Source organism: Piliocolobus tephrosceles, chromosome 16 (assembly GCF_002776525.5).
Source record: "Piliocolobus tephrosceles isolate RC106 chromosome 16, ASM277652v3, whole genome shotgun sequence".
In the NCBI taxonomy this organism is placed as follows: domain Eukaryota; kingdom Metazoa; phylum Chordata; class Mammalia; order Primates; family Cercopithecidae; genus Piliocolobus; species Piliocolobus tephrosceles.
Genome location: NC_045449.1, coordinates 7,552,230 through 7,568,704, shown reverse-complemented (window position 1 = coordinate 7,568,704; position 16,475 = coordinate 7,552,230). Strand labels below are relative to the sequence as shown.

At 47.3% G+C, this 16,475-nt stretch overlaps 1 protein-coding gene across 1 annotated transcript in view; it reads right to left on the bottom strand.

Annotated features, from left to right (window-relative positions):
• The window catches only part of DNAH2 (dynein axonemal heavy chain 2), a 133,364-nt gene that overhangs the window by 105,944 nt on the left and 10,945 nt on the right, over nt 1–16,475 (bottom strand). The window contains exons 3-10 of the mRNA XM_031934294.1: nt 15,073–15,243; nt 7,970–8,198; nt 6,386–6,496; nt 5,971–6,209; nt 3,747–3,938; nt 1,401–1,606; nt 792–921; nt 337–530 (exon numbers count right to left, since the gene is read on the bottom strand). Coding sequence (XP_031790154.1) covers nt 337–530; nt 792–921; nt 1,401–1,606; nt 3,747–3,938; nt 5,971–6,209; nt 6,386–6,496; nt 7,970–8,198; nt 15,073–15,243 — 1,472 coding nt within the window. The remainder of the gene's footprint in view (nt 1–336; nt 531–791; nt 922–1,400; nt 1,607–3,746; nt 3,939–5,970; nt 6,210–6,385; nt 6,497–7,969; nt 8,199–15,072; nt 15,244–16,475) is intronic.

The window sequence follows — 16,475 nt, the reverse complement described above, 5'->3', positions numbered from 1 at the left end:
GAGGGAGGGAGGGAGGGAGGGAGGGGGGAAGGGAGGGAGGGAGGGAGGGGGGAAGGGAGGGAGGGAGGGAGGGGGGAAGGGAGGGAGGGAGGGAGGGAAGGAAGGGAGGGAGGAAGGGAAATTCCTAAAATGGCCCATGTTCCACCAGCCTCACACACTGCCTCTGCAGATCTTAACCCACGACTCACTGAACTGAACCTGCCACTCTCCTCACCGACATAGGTGCTGGTCATGAAGACTCTTAGGGGAACCTCTCAGGAGCCGTCCCCCATCCCTCCCGGCGCGGCACAACCTGGAAACCCGGCCGTCTCACTGATGACAGAATTTGGAGAAGACCAGGCACTTACAGTCATGACTCTGTCGATGCGACGCCGGAGGATGTGCACCCAGCGTGCCTGTCCGGAATACTGGGCCATGTAGGGCTCCAGGTCTGGCCACTTCTTATTCCGTTCACGGTTCACCAGGGCCAGCTCGCTATTGAACAGCATATAGAGATCCACCGCCTTCTTGTCATAAGTCCGCTTGATAGCCTAGGGAAGAAGAGGAAGAGGCTGGCGACGTGCCCGGGAAGGCGGGTTCCCTGCGGTCACTCATCCCGGAGGAAAGCTGCACCCCGCTGCGGGAGTCACACTCCCGGGGACCCCGAAGCCAGGGAACAGAAAAAAGACAAGAGGCGCCCGAATTCTGGACATGGAGAAGGGCACACATGGAGGCAGGAGGGCCTCCGGAAGGCTCGGACTCCAAGAAAGCACGCGGGACGGAAAGCCGAGGAAGCCGCGGGGCAGCCGCACCTCGCGGGCAGCAAGCCTGTGGAAGGTGTCCAGCAGGAGCACGCCGTGCGGTACGTCCCGCACCAACTCGAAGGCCGAGGTGATCAGGTTCTGGGTCATCACCTCCAGGTCCTTGATTCCGGCACGGAACCTGCACCGGTGGAGAGGCAGGTGGCAGCTGAGTGCCCTCGCCTGACCCCGGGTCCAACCCCTGAGGAAGAATCCCATGCGTTGCTGAGGAGGGAGGGTTTCCTGTGTGCCGGGCCCTCTAAGTACTTTACCCTACACGAATCCATTTAATCCTCAAAATAATGCTGTGAGATAGGCTCTGTCGCCAACTGTATTGCATAGAGGAGGAAGTGGAGACAGCTGATGGAGTAATTTGCCCAATGTAATATATCTGGTATGTGGCAGAACCAAGATCTAAGTCTGGAAAGGCTCACTCTGGAACCCTCAACCCCAGTTGCCACCCCCCTCCCCTGCACTCTCTCCTGTCCCCACTTCCCCACCACCCTGATCCCGATCTGTCCTTCCACCATTTCTTTTGCACACTCTTGCCACTCCTCCTACTCTTGGTTCCCTGATCTGCCTTCCCTGCCCATGCCTGGCATCAGCCTGTGGTTCCCTCACTTATTGTAGTCTTCATGCCAAGAGGTGTTCTTGACATCCAGGATGCCCCCGCGAACAGCTCGCAGCATGTGCAGATTTTTATGAAAGATGTCCTCAATCTCCAGCAAATTCCGTGTTATCTGTGGCCCCTGGGCACCAAAGAAGCAAGGAAGGGGACCCTGCTTGCCATCTTCCCAGCGGGCGAAGTGATACTGACAGTCACATACCTAAAAAGAAGCCAGCGTGAGGGTTCCTGCTTTCCTTCCAAACTCAAAAGTCCTAAGATATTTGGTTTAGCTTCAAATGTCTAAAAACATCACTGCAAGTGATGGCAAGTGAAAAAAAAGAGAAAAGAAAAAAGAAAATATCTAAAAACCAGGGAGGGCCAACCAGCTGCAGGGGGCTGTTGGAATGAACTTTGGCCGCAGAATGAAATATGAGATAGTAGGGCAGCAATAAGAGGCAAATGCCAGAAAAAGCAGTGTGGTGGTAGGACACACAATTGTGCAGGAAAAGCTAATGTGGTGAGTGTAATTTTTTTTTTTTTTTTTTTGAGACCGAGTCTCTCTCTGTTGCCCAGGCTGGAGTGCAGCGGCGCGATCTTGGCTCACTGCAACCTCTGCCTCCCGGGTTCAAGAGATTCTTGTGCCTCAGCCTCCCAAGCAGTTAGGTTTACAGGTATGTGCCACTACACCTGGCTAATTTTTGTATTTTTAGTAGAGACAGGGTTTCACCATGTTGGCCAGGCTGGTCTCAAACTCCTGACTGCAGGTGATCCGCCCGCCTCAGCCTCCCAAAGTGCTGGGATTACAGGTATGAGCCACCGCACCCGGCCATAAGTTCAATATTTAGCCTCTGCCCCGTTTCCCCTGGTTCCTGGGGTGGGAGGTGGGGAGGGATTCTGGAGGGTCTGCTGTCAGCTTTTGGTTCTTCAGTCTTCCCACCTCAATAAGGTCCTTGCAGCGCTGCACAAAGGCATCAACCTGAGCAAAGATGCTGGTCTGGTCTAGGACCCAGCCCCGACTGGAGAACCTGTGTCAGGAGAAAGGCTGACTGAATCAGAAGGCAAGAGCACAGTCTAGCTATGTAAAGCTAGACCAGGAGCCCTACATTCAGGGAAAGCCCTAGAAAACCAGACCCCAAGAAACTACTCTGCTGAATCCCAAAGGAAGAGACTCAGGGTGAGAAGAACCAGACAGAAGACAGAGCATCTAAGTTCTAGGAGCAGATTCATACATAATGGAATTTTAGACAATGGGGTCAAGATAGGAGGAAAAGACCAGATAGGGTTCCTGGGATCAGGGAGGAGAGATTATTAAAATATGGAGAAGCCAGGGCAATGAGCTACAGTATCTATATCCAGAGAGAAAACTTGGCCAGATGTAGAAACTCCTGGGTCTAGGAAAATACAACCAAGAGGCTAAATAAAGTGCACACAAAAGAAGTCAGACTCTACCCTCTTACAAGGATGGCAAGGGAGTTGAGATATGGGGTGTTACGGGAGGCGTATCGTACTCGGTGTGCATCTGCACAGCCTGTAGGTAGTGATCTTTCCAAGCATGACAACAGAGAATGCAGCCTTGCAGGTCCTCCTTGCTGGAAGAGACATATCCCTCAAAGATCCGGTCCAGGGAGATGGCGTGGCAGCATAAGCGGATGATCTCATTGCTCATCTGCGGAAGTAGTCCCCACAGCCTCTGTCCCCACCTCCTTGACACCCAACTCCTTCTCTGCATCCCCTGCCCGTGCCTCGTGTCTCAGCCCCCTGCTCCTTGATTTGACTCCTGAAACTCGTCCCACCCCTGGTTCTCCACCCCTGGCCACACCAACGCCTCTGGGTTCCATGCCCACTCCTTGTCCTAGGTGGCCCCTTACTCTGCCTCAGCCCAGCTCTGCAGCCGCCCTGCCCAGCAAGGTCTCAGCTTAGTGTCCCTTCTCCCACTCTTTGGCTCTGTCACCCCCAGTGAATGCACCAGGCCCTGCTCCTCAAGAGCCCGTGCTCCTTCCTAAAGCCCCCTCTCCCCCACTGCACTCTCCATCTTGAGGAATGAGAAGAGATTTTCCTTCCGCACAGCTCAGCTTGGGGGTCTGTTCTTCCTGCTGCTTCCCCGTGTTCCACCCACTCCTCTTCTGAAGCCCCTCTTCCTGCCTAAGCCACCTCCACCTAGAAACAGAAAGTCCAGCCCAGGCTGCAATGCGGAGCAACCCTACAGCAGATGATGCCGGTAGAAGCCTTCGGTCTCTGAGCGGAAAGGTCAACCTTCACTACCTTTTCAACCACAGATCGTCTGCCAAATGCATTCCCCCTGCTTCAGAAAACCTGGCCACCTCGTAAACCCCTCCACCCCACCCTCGGCATATGCACACCTTTCGGAATAGTGAGGTCAGCCTCTCCCGAGTGTTGTAGTGGGGAGAGTTAACCCAGATGATGCGGATGAGACTGATCAGCTTAGGGAGCTTGCTAGAGATGTCCTTGGGCTTCATGAAAGCCAACTCCTGGTAAGGTTCCTTCAGGATTGACAAAAAGGTCAGGTTTGACTGTGCTTGACGCGAGCCATCCTGGCAGTAAAAAGAGACGAGAAGTAGATTTATGTACCAGAAAGCACTGATTCAACACAAGTGCTTTTTTTTTTGAGACGGAGTTTTGCTCTTGTCACCCAGGCTGGAGGGCAATGGTGAGATCTCGGCTCACTGCAACCTCCGCCTCCTGGATTCAAGCAATTCTCCTGCCTCAGCCTCCCGAGTAGCTGGGATTACAGGCACTCACCACCATGCCCAGCTAATTTTTGTATTTTTAGTAGAGACGGGGTTTCACCGTGTTAGCCAGGCTGGTCTTGAACTCCTGACTTCAGGTGATCCACCCGCCTCGGCCTCCCAAAGAGCTGGGATTATAGGCGTGAACCGCCATGCCAGGCCCACAGTGCTTTTTAACCACCTTCAACCCCATCCTGACTTGCCTCTACGAGGAAGCCCTCCCATCAGCCCTACACAGTAGCGATCATTTCAGGTCTCTGAGCCCTCAGAGCAGAGTTAGCACATGTCAACTTTTCTGTCTTTTCTCATGTGTGTGCCCCAGCTCCCTCACCAGACTGAGAATTCCCTTGAGTCTAGATTTTTCTAGATTTTGTGTCTATTCCTGTTCTCTCCAGTTGAATTCAGGACTCTGCACTAAGCGGACACTCTGTTGCTGTTGATCAACTGGCCGCACATCACTCTCATTCATCCCCATAGTTGTCACCCAGTTCCCCTCACTGCCCTGTTCTCAGCCAGGACTTTCGGCTTCTCCAGTTAGTTCTGGCTCAATTCCCTTAATACCTAACCGCAAATTTCACCTAGGAAAACAGGTCTTCTATCTGTACTCTACAGGCCACTCTTACCTCCTGTGTGACCTAGCACCAGCATAATCAGCTTGTCACATCATATCAATTTTTTTTTAATGTTTATTGGCCAGGTGTGGTGGCTGACACCTATAATCTCAACACTTTGGGAGGCCGAGGATCACCAGGAGTTTGAGACCAGCCTGGACAACATAGTGAGATCCTACCTCTACAAAAAAATTAAAAATTAGGCCAGGTGAGGTGGCTCACGCCTGTAATCCCAGCACTTTGGGAGGCCAAGGCGGGCAGATCACAAGGTCAGGAGATCGAGACCATCCTGGCTAACACCATGAAACCCCGTCTCTACTAAAAATACAAAAAATTAGCTGGGTGTGGTGGCATGTGCCTGTAATCCCAGCTACTCCAGAGGCTGAGGCAGGAGATTCAACCTGGGAGACAGAGGTTGTAGTGAGCTGAGATCACGCCACTGCACTCCAGCCTGGGCGACAGAGCCAGACTCCATCTCAAAATTAAGAATAAAAAAAAAAAAGCCAGGCACGGTGGCTCACGCCTGTAATCCCAGCACTTTGGGAGGCCGAGGCGGGTGGATCACGAGGTCAGGAGATTGAGACCATCCTGGCTAACACGGTGAAACCCCGTCTCTACTAAAAATACAAAAAATTAGCCGGGTGTGGTGGCGGGCGCCTGTAGTCCCAGCTACTTGGAGGCTGAGGCAGGAGAATGGTGTGAACCCGGGAGGTGGAGCTTGCAGCGAGCCGAGATGGCGCCACCGCACTCCAGCCTGGGTGACAAAGCAAGACTCCGTCTCAAAAAAAAAAAAAAAAAGAATAAAAAAGAAAAGAAAAAGAAAAAAAGCGTTTATCCCTTTTCCTTGGATTTTCCTTGGAAGGTGGATTCAAACGAAGAAAAAAAAGTATTTATCTTGTAATTCCTGGACTGAACCACATGAGCTCATCTTTGGCTCCCATGCTGTCTAGTAATCCTGTTTTGTGTAATCTTATTTTCCCAGCTGGGTGGCAGGGGTTGTGCTCGCAGAAGGTACTCTACATATATTATTGGTTAACTGGATGTCTCCCTCCTCAGGGAACCTCTATTCTACTATTTTATACTCTCCTGCAAGTACAAGGCTGAACCCTGGGTGGGTCAGTCTATGCTGTCGAAGACTGCCTTGGCTCCCTCTCCTTAGCTCCCTGTATCATCCCAACCACTGCCCGCTTCTTGCTGAGCCTGAATCCTTTGATTCGCTCACAAACCTGGATCTGCTGTGCCAGCTTCATAAAGGGCGCCAAGTAGGACGACTTGGCAAGGTGCAGGATGGATTCAACGTGCTTCACTCCCTTCTTCACCAGCTGTTTACTGATGCCAGACAGGTCCATGCATCGGTTGCGCCAGAACTCAATCTCCTCCAGAGGACCTAAATTTTCTCCTGTCTCCACGGTCTCCTGGGCACTAAGCACCTCCTTTATCTGCCGGGTCCAGTGGATCATGGAGGCTGCAGGCAGGAGTACAAAATCTCCTGAATTTCTTCACACTGCTTCCCAACGGCATCCTTCCCTCTCCCCAACCCTGACAGAGACCTCCTAACCCAACTCCATCGTCAGCCTCCAGGCCTCCCCTTTCCCTCTCCCCTGTGATCGCCGGGTGACACTGACAGTGCCAGCCACTCACTCTCTAGCCGCTGCACCAGCTCTTTGTCCTTTACCACCACTTCAGGCTTCATGTTCATGGCCTCTGCAGGGATGTAGAGGACTGTGTGCCCCTCCAGTTTGTACCGAGTATCTAAGGAAAGGAAAGTTTGTGGAAGTGGATAGAGGGGATGAGTTCTTGCTGGCCCCGTAGGAATCATGGTTGATGATCAGTGGGGACCAGGAAGTATATGCATTTCAGGAGAGCAGGTGGGACAAATGATGACTTACGCTTTTTTGATATCGAGAAATGACCAAAGGCAAGAGGGAAACCTCATGGAGGTATAACGAGAAATTGCCAGAAAATAAGGTCAAAGATCTGTATCGCGCCTTCAACACTCTCTACCACGAGACATGCGAGTCCCCCCAGTGCCCTCACAGTACCTGTATTTCCCCTTCCCCTACATGTGCTCTTAGAAATTTCCAAGTCTAGGCCGGGCACGGTGGCTCAAGCCTGTAATCCCAGCCCTTTGGAAGGCCGAGACGGGCGGATCACGAGGTCAGGAGATCAAGACCCTCCTGGCTAACACAGTGAAACTCCGTCTCTACTACAAAAACACAAAAAAACTAGCCGGGCGAGGTGGCGGGCACCTGTAGTCCCAGCTACTCGGGAGGCTGAGGCAGGAGAATGGCGTAAACCTGGGAGGCGGAGGTTGCAGTGAGCCGAGATCTGGCCATTGCACTCCAGCCTGGGCGACAGAGCGAGACTCCGTCTCAAAAAAAAAAAAAAAAAAAAGTCTAAATTGAAGCAGGTCTGGCCAACCAGTTCTACAACAGAAAAGTATGTCTGGATCAGAAAGCAGATCTTGGCAGAGCGTGGTGGCTCACACCTGTAATCCCAGCACTTTGGGAGGCCAAGGCAGGTGGATCATGAGGTCAGGAGTTCGAGACCAGCCTGGCCAACATGGTGAAACCCCATCTCTACTAAAGATACAAAAAATTAGCCAGGCATGGTGGCAGGCACCTGTAATCCCAGCTACCTGAGAGGCTGAGGCAGGAGAATCGTTTGAACCCAGGAGACAGAGGTTGCAGTGAGCCGAGATCACGCCATTGCACTCCAGCCTGGGCAACAGGGCAAGACTCCGTCTCAAAGAAAAAAAAAAAAAAAGAGAGGTCGGGCACGGTAGCTCAAGCCTGTAATCCCAGCACTTTGGGAGGCCGAGGTGGGCAGATCACAAGGTCAGGAGATCGAGACCATCCTGGCTAACACGGTGAAACCCCGTCTCTACTAAAAAATACAAAAAACTAGCCAGGCGAGGTGGCGGGCGCCTGTAGTCCCAGCTACTCGGGAGGCTGAGGCAGGAGAATGGTGTGAACCCGGGAGGCGGAGCTTGCAGTGAGCTGAGATCTGGCCACTGCACTCCAGCTTGGGCGACAGAGCGAGACTCCGTCTCAAAAAAAAAAAAAAAAAGAAGAAGAAGAAGAAGGCGGATCTTGTACTCTATTCTATCCATTCAATAAGCATGCTGAATACTTCCTCCACACAGGTGCTCAGACGAATGTCCCCCCACCTCACTAATTGTACAGTTGGGGGACACTAAGGAGAAACTAGTCACCTTCCACTTACCTGTCAGGCAGGCCAAGAACTTGTGCAGATGAGAAGCAAAATGATTTCTAATGCTCTCAGGCCAGGTTGTGTTTGCAAAGATCTGAGGGGCAAAGACTCCACTGACCAGCCGAAGCAGGGCCGGGATATAGGGGCCCCGCACCATCCCAAACTGCACGATTGCCTCAAAGTTCTCCCGGGTGATGGGGACCGGTGCTTGGCGAATGAAATAGACAAGCTGGTTCTGGGTCTGCATGGAAGACAGTAGATCAGAGTTCAGTCTCCAGGCCCAGCCATGACACCCAGTCATGAAAGCCCAGCTGAGTTCTTTCTCACGTCCCTCAGGGTATCCTGATCCTTCTCTAAATGGAAGTGCCATGAAGTGCTTCCTGTTCTTTTCACGGATATAAGATTCCATATCCAGAGATGTGGGGAGGAAATGCAGAGATGCAGAGAATATGCCTTGAGAGCAGGGACTGTACATTTTGTCCAACTTGGCTCCAGAACCTAGTACAGTGCCTGGTATATAGTAGATGGTCAATAATGTTTGTTGAATGGATTGATAGAAAGAAAGGATGGAATAGAGGAAGCACATCAGCCAATGAAAAAGCAGAAAGGAGAAGGACTGGAAGGAAGAGAAAATTGTCTAGGGTTTTCCATTTTGATAGCATATATTTCTCCCAAAATTTTACATTTATGCTTCAGTTTTGCTTATGGTGAGTTTTTCTGGTTTACATACAAAAACATGTATCTTTCATGTAATTAAATATAAAACTCCTTAAAGTTCTGACTGCTACATACTTAGAAAGGCCATGTCCACCCTAATATCCGACTCACCTGTTTCGTTTGTTTTTTTTAGTGCTTTTGTGACTAGTCTTGACACTTTATTTAATTTTTTTTTTTGAGACAGAGTCTTGCTCTGTCACTCAGGCTGGAGTGCAGTGGCGCGATCTCAGCTCACTGCATTCTCTGCCCCCCGGGTTCAAGCGATTCTCCTGCCTCAGCCTCCTGAGTAGCTGGAATTACGGGCCCGCACAACTACACCTAGTTAATTTTTATATTTTTAGTAGAGACGGGGTTTCATCAGGTTGGCCAGGCTGGTCTCAAACTCCTAACCTCAGATGATCCACCTGCCTCGGCCTCCCAAAGTGCTGGGATTACAGGGGCAAGCCACCAGGCCCGGCTGACAATTTATTTAATTTTAAAAACAAATTAAAGCACAAGGAAGAAATTAATAATCATCTGTCTTCTTACTATCTAGAAATAAATACTGGCATTTTGTGTCCTTTTTTTTTTTTTTTTTTTTTGAGACGAAGTTTCACTCTTGTTGCCCAGACTGGAATGCAATGGCACAATCTCAGCTCACCACAACCTCCACCTCCCGGGTTCAAGTGATTCTCCTGCCTCAACCTCCCAAGTAACTGGGATTACAGGAATGTGCCACCATGCCCGGCTAATTTTTGTATTTTTAGTAGAGATGGGGTTTCTCGATGTTGGTCAGGCTAGTCTCAAACTCCCGATCTTAGGTGATCCACCTGTCTCGATCTCCCAAAGTGCTGGGATTACAGGCATGAGCCACCCTGCCCAGCTATGTTCATTTTTTTAAAAGTTTAACAACTATAGGCTGGGCGCGGTGGCTCATGACTGTAATCCCAGCACTTTGGAAGGCCGAGGCAGAGGGATCACGAGGTCAGGAGATCGAGACCATCCTGGCTAACATAGTGAAACCCTGTCTCTACTAAAAAATACAACAAAAATTAGCCAGACATGGTGGTGTGTGCCTGTAGTCCCAGCTACTGGGGAGGCTGAGGCAGGAGAATGCCATGAACCCGGGAGGCAGAGTTTATACTGAGCCGAGATCTCGCCACTGCACTCCAGCCTGGGCGACAGAGCGAGACTCCATCCAAAAAAACCAAAAGCTTAACAACTATTATTTTTGTGAAGATGACATATGTTAAATATAAATAATTGAAACAATGCAGAAAAGTACAAAGATAAAAGTTAAAATGTCGTCTAAAATTCCACCACCTAAAAATTAATATTGTTAATATTAGAGAAACATTATTCTACATATTTTGCTATAGCTATATACATATAGAAAATTTAATTAAAATCATTATTTTTAAATAGGAGCAAGCTGTTTTTAATTAAAACTATTAAATTTAATTTTACTTGAATTTAAGCAAATAAAAAGAAATAGAAGTAGCTATAAAGGAATTCTTGAGCTTCATATAAATTTTTCTTCATCCAGAAGAGAGGCTTCTTCCCAAAGGACCCCTTTCTACGGTGGTAAGAAAAAAAGATTATGAAAAATATTATGAGTTTTCTCACTAACTTTCAACTTTGAGTTCTGTTAGCTCACTGCTTCGCAAGACCCAATCCAGAATCTACTCCAAGATCACACATGGTTCATGTCTTTTAGTCTCCTTTAATTTTAAACCACTCCCAACCTTTTTCTTTCATGGCATTGATTTTCTTTTTCTTTTTAATTTATTTTATTTTATTTATTTATTTATCTTTTTTTTTTTTTTTTTGAGACGGAGTCACTCTGTCATCCAAGCTGGATGACATGTGTGATGCAATGGTGTGATCTCGGCTCAACGCAACCTCTGCCTCCCTGGTTCAAGTGATTCTCCTGCCTCAGCCTCCCAAGTAGCTGAGATTACAGATGTACGCCGCCACACCCAGCTAATTTTTCTGTATTTTAGTAGAGATGGGGTTTTACCATGTTGCCCAGGCTGGTCTCGAACTCCTGAGCTCAGGCAATCCATCCGTCTTGGTCTCCCAAAATGCTAGGGTTACAGGCGTGAGCCACCGTGCCCAGCCCATAATTTTTAAATTTTTAACTTTTTTTTTTTTTTTTTTTTTTTTTTTTGAGACAGACTCTTGCTCTGTCACCCAGGCTGGAGTGCAGTGGCACAATCTTGGTTTGCTGCAACCTCCACCTCCTGGGTTCAAGCGATTCTCCTGTCACGGCATTGATATTTCTAATAGTCCAGGCCAGTTTTCTTTTTCCAATATGTCTCTTAATTTGGATTTATCTGATTGTCTCCTTATTGCCAGATTCAAGTTAAATATTCTTAGCAGGATTACCATATAGGGGATATTCCTAAGGAATTAATTTTTCCTACAATTGAGTAGCTTAGCTAAAATGTATATTGACCTTAACCACTGTGTGACAAATTTTGTGGAATACAGTGTGTCGTTTTTGATTCCCAGATTCAGTTCCTTCTGCATTCCAGGGAAATTATTTGTATTTTACCTTTACATTTATATTGTTTCATTTGTTGGCTCTCTATACAAGATCATCATGTTAGTCTTTCATATCTGTTAGCTTCTCTAATGTGTTAATGTCCTTGGCTTGTTCTTCTGCATACACTGATTACCTCTAGCCTCTCCTCTTGTCAGTGATAGAATTTTCTGGGTTAGCTATTCAGTTCCTTGCTATTTCCAATCTACTGGTTTTGTAACAAGCGGCTTTATTCATTTCCTAAAATCTGCAATCTCCCTTTTATCTTATTCTCACATTTTATCATTTCAGTGCTCAACTTTTTTTTTAATTGAATTCCTGGTCTTATCAAATTGTAGTAAAACATGGTACTGTTGTGAGGAATCTCCTCTGTTCATTCAGTTATGTTTTCCACTTTTGCATGCTTTGTTCCTCTTTTTTCTTTGATGTAATGTGCTTGCAGTTGCCATGCAATTTCTTTTCATTTTGCTCGTGCTTGGGCAGCAAGCGTGTGAACTCATTCTTTTTGCTCTAATGTACTGTGGGTGACTTGACCTCCCACTATGAGCGACCAGTTTATTTTTGCCCCTGGAAGTTAAAGTGAAAGGGTTGGGTGTTTTATCTTTTATTCACTTTTCTTTGGCCTAAGAGAATTGCCTCAGGGAAATGGACAGGTGGTTAGTGCTAATCTAAGGCAGTGAAAAATCTTTGTTAAAACAACTCGGCTCAGGCCAGGTATGGTGGCTCACACCTGTAATCCCAGCATTTTCGGAGGCCAAGGCAGGTGGATTACCTGAGGTCGGGAGTTCGAGACCAGCCTGACCAACATGGGGAAACCCCATCTCTACTAAAATTACAAAATTAGCCTGGTGCGGCGGTGCATGCCTGTGATCCCAGCTACTTGGGAGGCTGAGGCAGGAGAATCGCTTGAACCTGGAAGGCAGAGGTTGCAGTGAACCGAGATTGCGCCACTGCACTCCAGCCTAGGCAACAAGAGCAAAATTCCGTCTCAAAAAAAAACAAAAAAACAAAAACAAAAAAACCCTAGGCTCCTCCTCTCTCTCTCTTTTTTTTTTTTTTTTTTTTTTGAGATGGAGGTCTTGCTATGTTGCCCAGGATTGATTCGAACTCCTGGGCTCAAGCGATCCTCTGGCTTCAGCCTCCAAAGTAGCTGGGACTAAATGACTAAAGGCACAGGCCTTTCTCTCTATTAAGATTTGATTACACCCTCTCAAGTTCACTCCATGTAGCTGGGGGAGCACCATTCTTTGACTCGGTGCATGTGTTTTTCACTGGTCACCCACTTTTAAAGTGTATTAGATTAAATTTGTTTACTCTCAGGGTTTTTTGTGTGTGGGTTTTTTTTTTTTTTTTTTTTGGTTGGTTTGGTTTTTTTTTTTTTTTGGTTGTTTTACTTTTTGTTCATTTTATCAGGTATTCAAGGGTAATAATTTTTTATGGAAATTTCAACTGGCCTTTTTTTTCTTTTTTCTTTTTTTTTTGAGACAGGGTCTCACTCTGTCACCCAGGCTGGAGTGCAGTGCAGTGATCACACCTCACTGCAACCTCCACCTCCCAGGCTCAAGTGATCCTCCCACCTCAGCCTCCCAAGTAGCTGGGACTATAGGCGTGCACCATCATGCCTGGCTAATTTTTGTATTTTTTGTAGAGATGGGGTTGCACTCTGTTACCCAGGCTCGTCTCGAACTCCTAGGCTCAAGCAATCAGCCTGCCTCAGCCTCCTGAAGTGCTGGGATTACAGGCACAAGCTACCATGCCCAGCTTCAACTGGCCATCTTAGCTCAGGAGAATACAATTAAGTCTGTTATTGGCCAGGTTCAGTGGCTCACACCTGTAATCCCGGCACTCTGGGAGGCTGAGGCAGGTGGATCACCTGAGGTCAGGAATTCGAGACCAGCCTGGCCAACATGGTGAAACTCCGGCTCTACTAATAATACAAAATTTAGCCGGGCATGGTGGCAGGCACCAGTAATCCCAGCTACTCAGGAGGGTGAGGCAGGAGAATGGCTTGAACCTGGGAAGCAGAGGTTACAATGGGCCAATATCATGCCATTGCGCTCCAGCCTGGGCAACAAGAGTGAAATTCCATCTCCAGGAAAAAAAAAAAAAAAAGAATATATTTCAACATGGTAAATAGATCTTTTAATTGAAAAGCTTCATGTTCCATATGTTTCCCAATTCTATTCATTGAATAATCCATCCTTCCCCAACATCCTGGCCAACATGGTGAAACCCCGTCTCTACTAAAACTACAAAAATTAGCCGGGCATGGTGGCGGGGGGCCTGTAATCTCAGGTACTTGGGAGGCTAAGGCAGGAGTATCACTTGAACCCAGGAGGCAGATGTTGCAGTGAGTGGAGATCTCGCCATTGCACTCCACACTGGTCTCGAACTCCTGACCTTGTGATCCACCCACCTCGGCCTCCCAAAGTGCTGGGATTACAGGCGTGAGCCAAATATGATACTTTTTTATATAAAATAATCTTTATGATATTAAGATTCCTACTCACAAACAAGTTGTGGCTCATCATTTCTTCAAGTCGTTTTTCATGGCCTACAACAAAGTTGTTTTCTTTCATATAAATCCTACTTCTATATTAAAATGTATATTCAGATATAAACATATTTTGCAAATTTTGGTTCCTTTTGCGAATGAAATATTTTTTCATTGTTTTGTGGCTGATTACTGCCAGTGCACGGGGCAAGAGATCTTCTGCCCGTGTTCAATGCGGAATGCTTCACAAATTGTGTCATTGTTCCACAGGGCCATGTCAATCATCCTCATCCTTTCCGCTTTTGTATATATGCTGCCAATAAGAGCAAAGCAACAGCCTTTTAACTTTTCCAACATTTTATTTCCAAAATTTTCAAAGATATATACAAAAAAGTTCAAAAAATTTTACAATGATGACCTGTACGACCACCGCCCAGATTCTACCAGCAATATTTTCCTATCCATGTATCTTTTAACCGTCTCCCTACCCTAGGTCTACCCTTGTCTAATGTATTATCCACATTGTTGAAATAGTTATCTATCTAAACTATAAAAGACTTCAATAGCACTCTCTGGGATAGTGGCCAAATTCTCGAGTGTAACATGCAACACGGCCCTTCACAAGCTAACCCCAAGCCCCTTTCAGTATCACTTCCCACTACTTCTCTTTTCTTTGTACATAGAGTAGGCTTTGCTGATAGCTCTTACCTAGTCTTGATGGAATCCTACTTACCCTTCATCCCAGCTCAAATAGCACCTCCACCATCAAGCCTTCCCAGAATTCCACTGGCTCCATTAGCTGCTCCCATAACGCTCCTATAAAGCTTTGCCCATGATCACAAACTATAGTAAATATTTGCTTATATGTCTGTCTTCCCCACTAGACCATGACAGCTTCTTTTTTTTTTTTTTTTTTTTGAGACAGAGTCTTTCTCTGTCACCAGGCTGGAGTGCAGTGGCATGATCTCGGCTCACTGAAACCTCCGCCTCCCGGGTTCAAGCGATTCTCCTGCCTCAGCCTCCCAAGTAGCTGGGATTACAGGCGCCCGCCACCACGTCCGGCTAATTTTTGTATTTTTAGTAGAGACGGGGTTTCACTGTGTTAGCCAGGGTGGTCTCGGTCTCCTGACCTCATGATCCACCCACCCACCTCAGCCGCCCAGAGTGCTGGGATTACAGACGTGAGCCACCGCGCCCGGCCCATGACAACATTCTTGCGTCATCCTTCTTCTCATCCTTGTCACCAAGTAGGGTGCCTGACACAGTGGGGCTCAGTAGGCCGTGGGCACAGGAGATGACAAGACTTAAGGATGACGAAGGAACTGAGAGCCCTCAGCTCTCTATAGGACCACCTTTGACCTGGGAATGTAGGGTACGCACCTGTACAGGCATGACCAGATCTAGCTTCAGCCCAAAACAAGGGTCAATGAAGATGGTGAGGATGGATTCTGTAGGGTCCTGGGCAAAGTGTTCCAGAATGGCATCGTGCTCCTGTGTCCACACTGCATCCGCCAGTCCTGTCAGCGCAGCTCGGGAAAGGAAGAGGGGTTTCTACAGAAGGAGAGCAGACAGAGGGCCAAAGTAACTATGACTGCCAGGATGAGTCATTCCTCCCATCCACAATCACAAGTGAGGACATGGGAGATGAGAGAAGCCAGACAGGTTCAGAATGGTGAGGAGAAACTGAACGATAGCTTTCAAGCTTTGAAAGAAACAGAACAATAAGATGTCTTGCCTCTAAGCGTAAAAAAAAAGAACAGATCGTAGAGGAAGACTGGGATATTATCCTCCCAGTGCAAGAGATTATCTTTATGCCTGTGGTTTTTTAAAATGTCAGCTCTTGATCTCAAAGGTAAAAGTGAATTAAGGGAATGTGTAGGATATTAGCCTACATCAAGCAATTAGGAGCAGGGAGATCACAAGCTGGAAAAGGGAGAGGGTGCAGGAGCACTTTCTTCACAATGGAGTCCAAAAGAAGTGTAAAATACTGGGTAAAAGTCAGTTGGTTCAGTAGTAAGGAAAAAGTGAGCAGGTGAAAAAGACATGAAAACACCAAAGAAGGCCGGGCGCGGGGTCTCACGCCTGTAATCCCAGCACTTTGGGAGGCCAAGGTAGGCATATCACCTGAGGTCAGGAGTTCAAGACCAGCCTGGCCAACATGGTGAAACCCCGTCTCTACTAAAAATACAAAAATCAGCCGGGCATGGTGGTGGGAGCCTGTAGTCCCAGCTACTTGGGAGGCTGAGGTAGGAGAACTGCTTGAACCCAGGAGGCAGAGGTTGCAGTGAGCCGAGATTGCACCACTGTACTCCAGCCTGGGCAACAGAGCAAGACTTGGTCTCAAAAATAAATAAATAAATAAATAAATAAATAAATAAATAAATAAATAAATAAAATCAGAAGATATAAAGATACAGCTCAGTGAACTTGCAAAGTCTTTTCATCTTTCCTCCTAGATAAAGGAATCTCTCTTAAAGTTTCCAGGTCAAGAAAAATTAATAGTGATGTAAAATCTTTCCTATAATACATATACACAGGATGAACCAGTAAGAAAAACACTAAAAACTCAATAAATAAATAGACAAAAGGACCTGAATAGACATGTCATTTTTTTTTTTTTTTTTAAATTTTTTTTTTTTTTTTTGCCTAGGTGGAAGTGCAGTGGTGAGATCTCAGCTCACTGCAAGGGTTCCCGCCATTCTCCTGCCTCAGCCTCCCGAGTAGCTAGGACTACAGGAGCCCATCACCACACCTGGCTAATTTTTTGTATTTTTAGTAGAGAT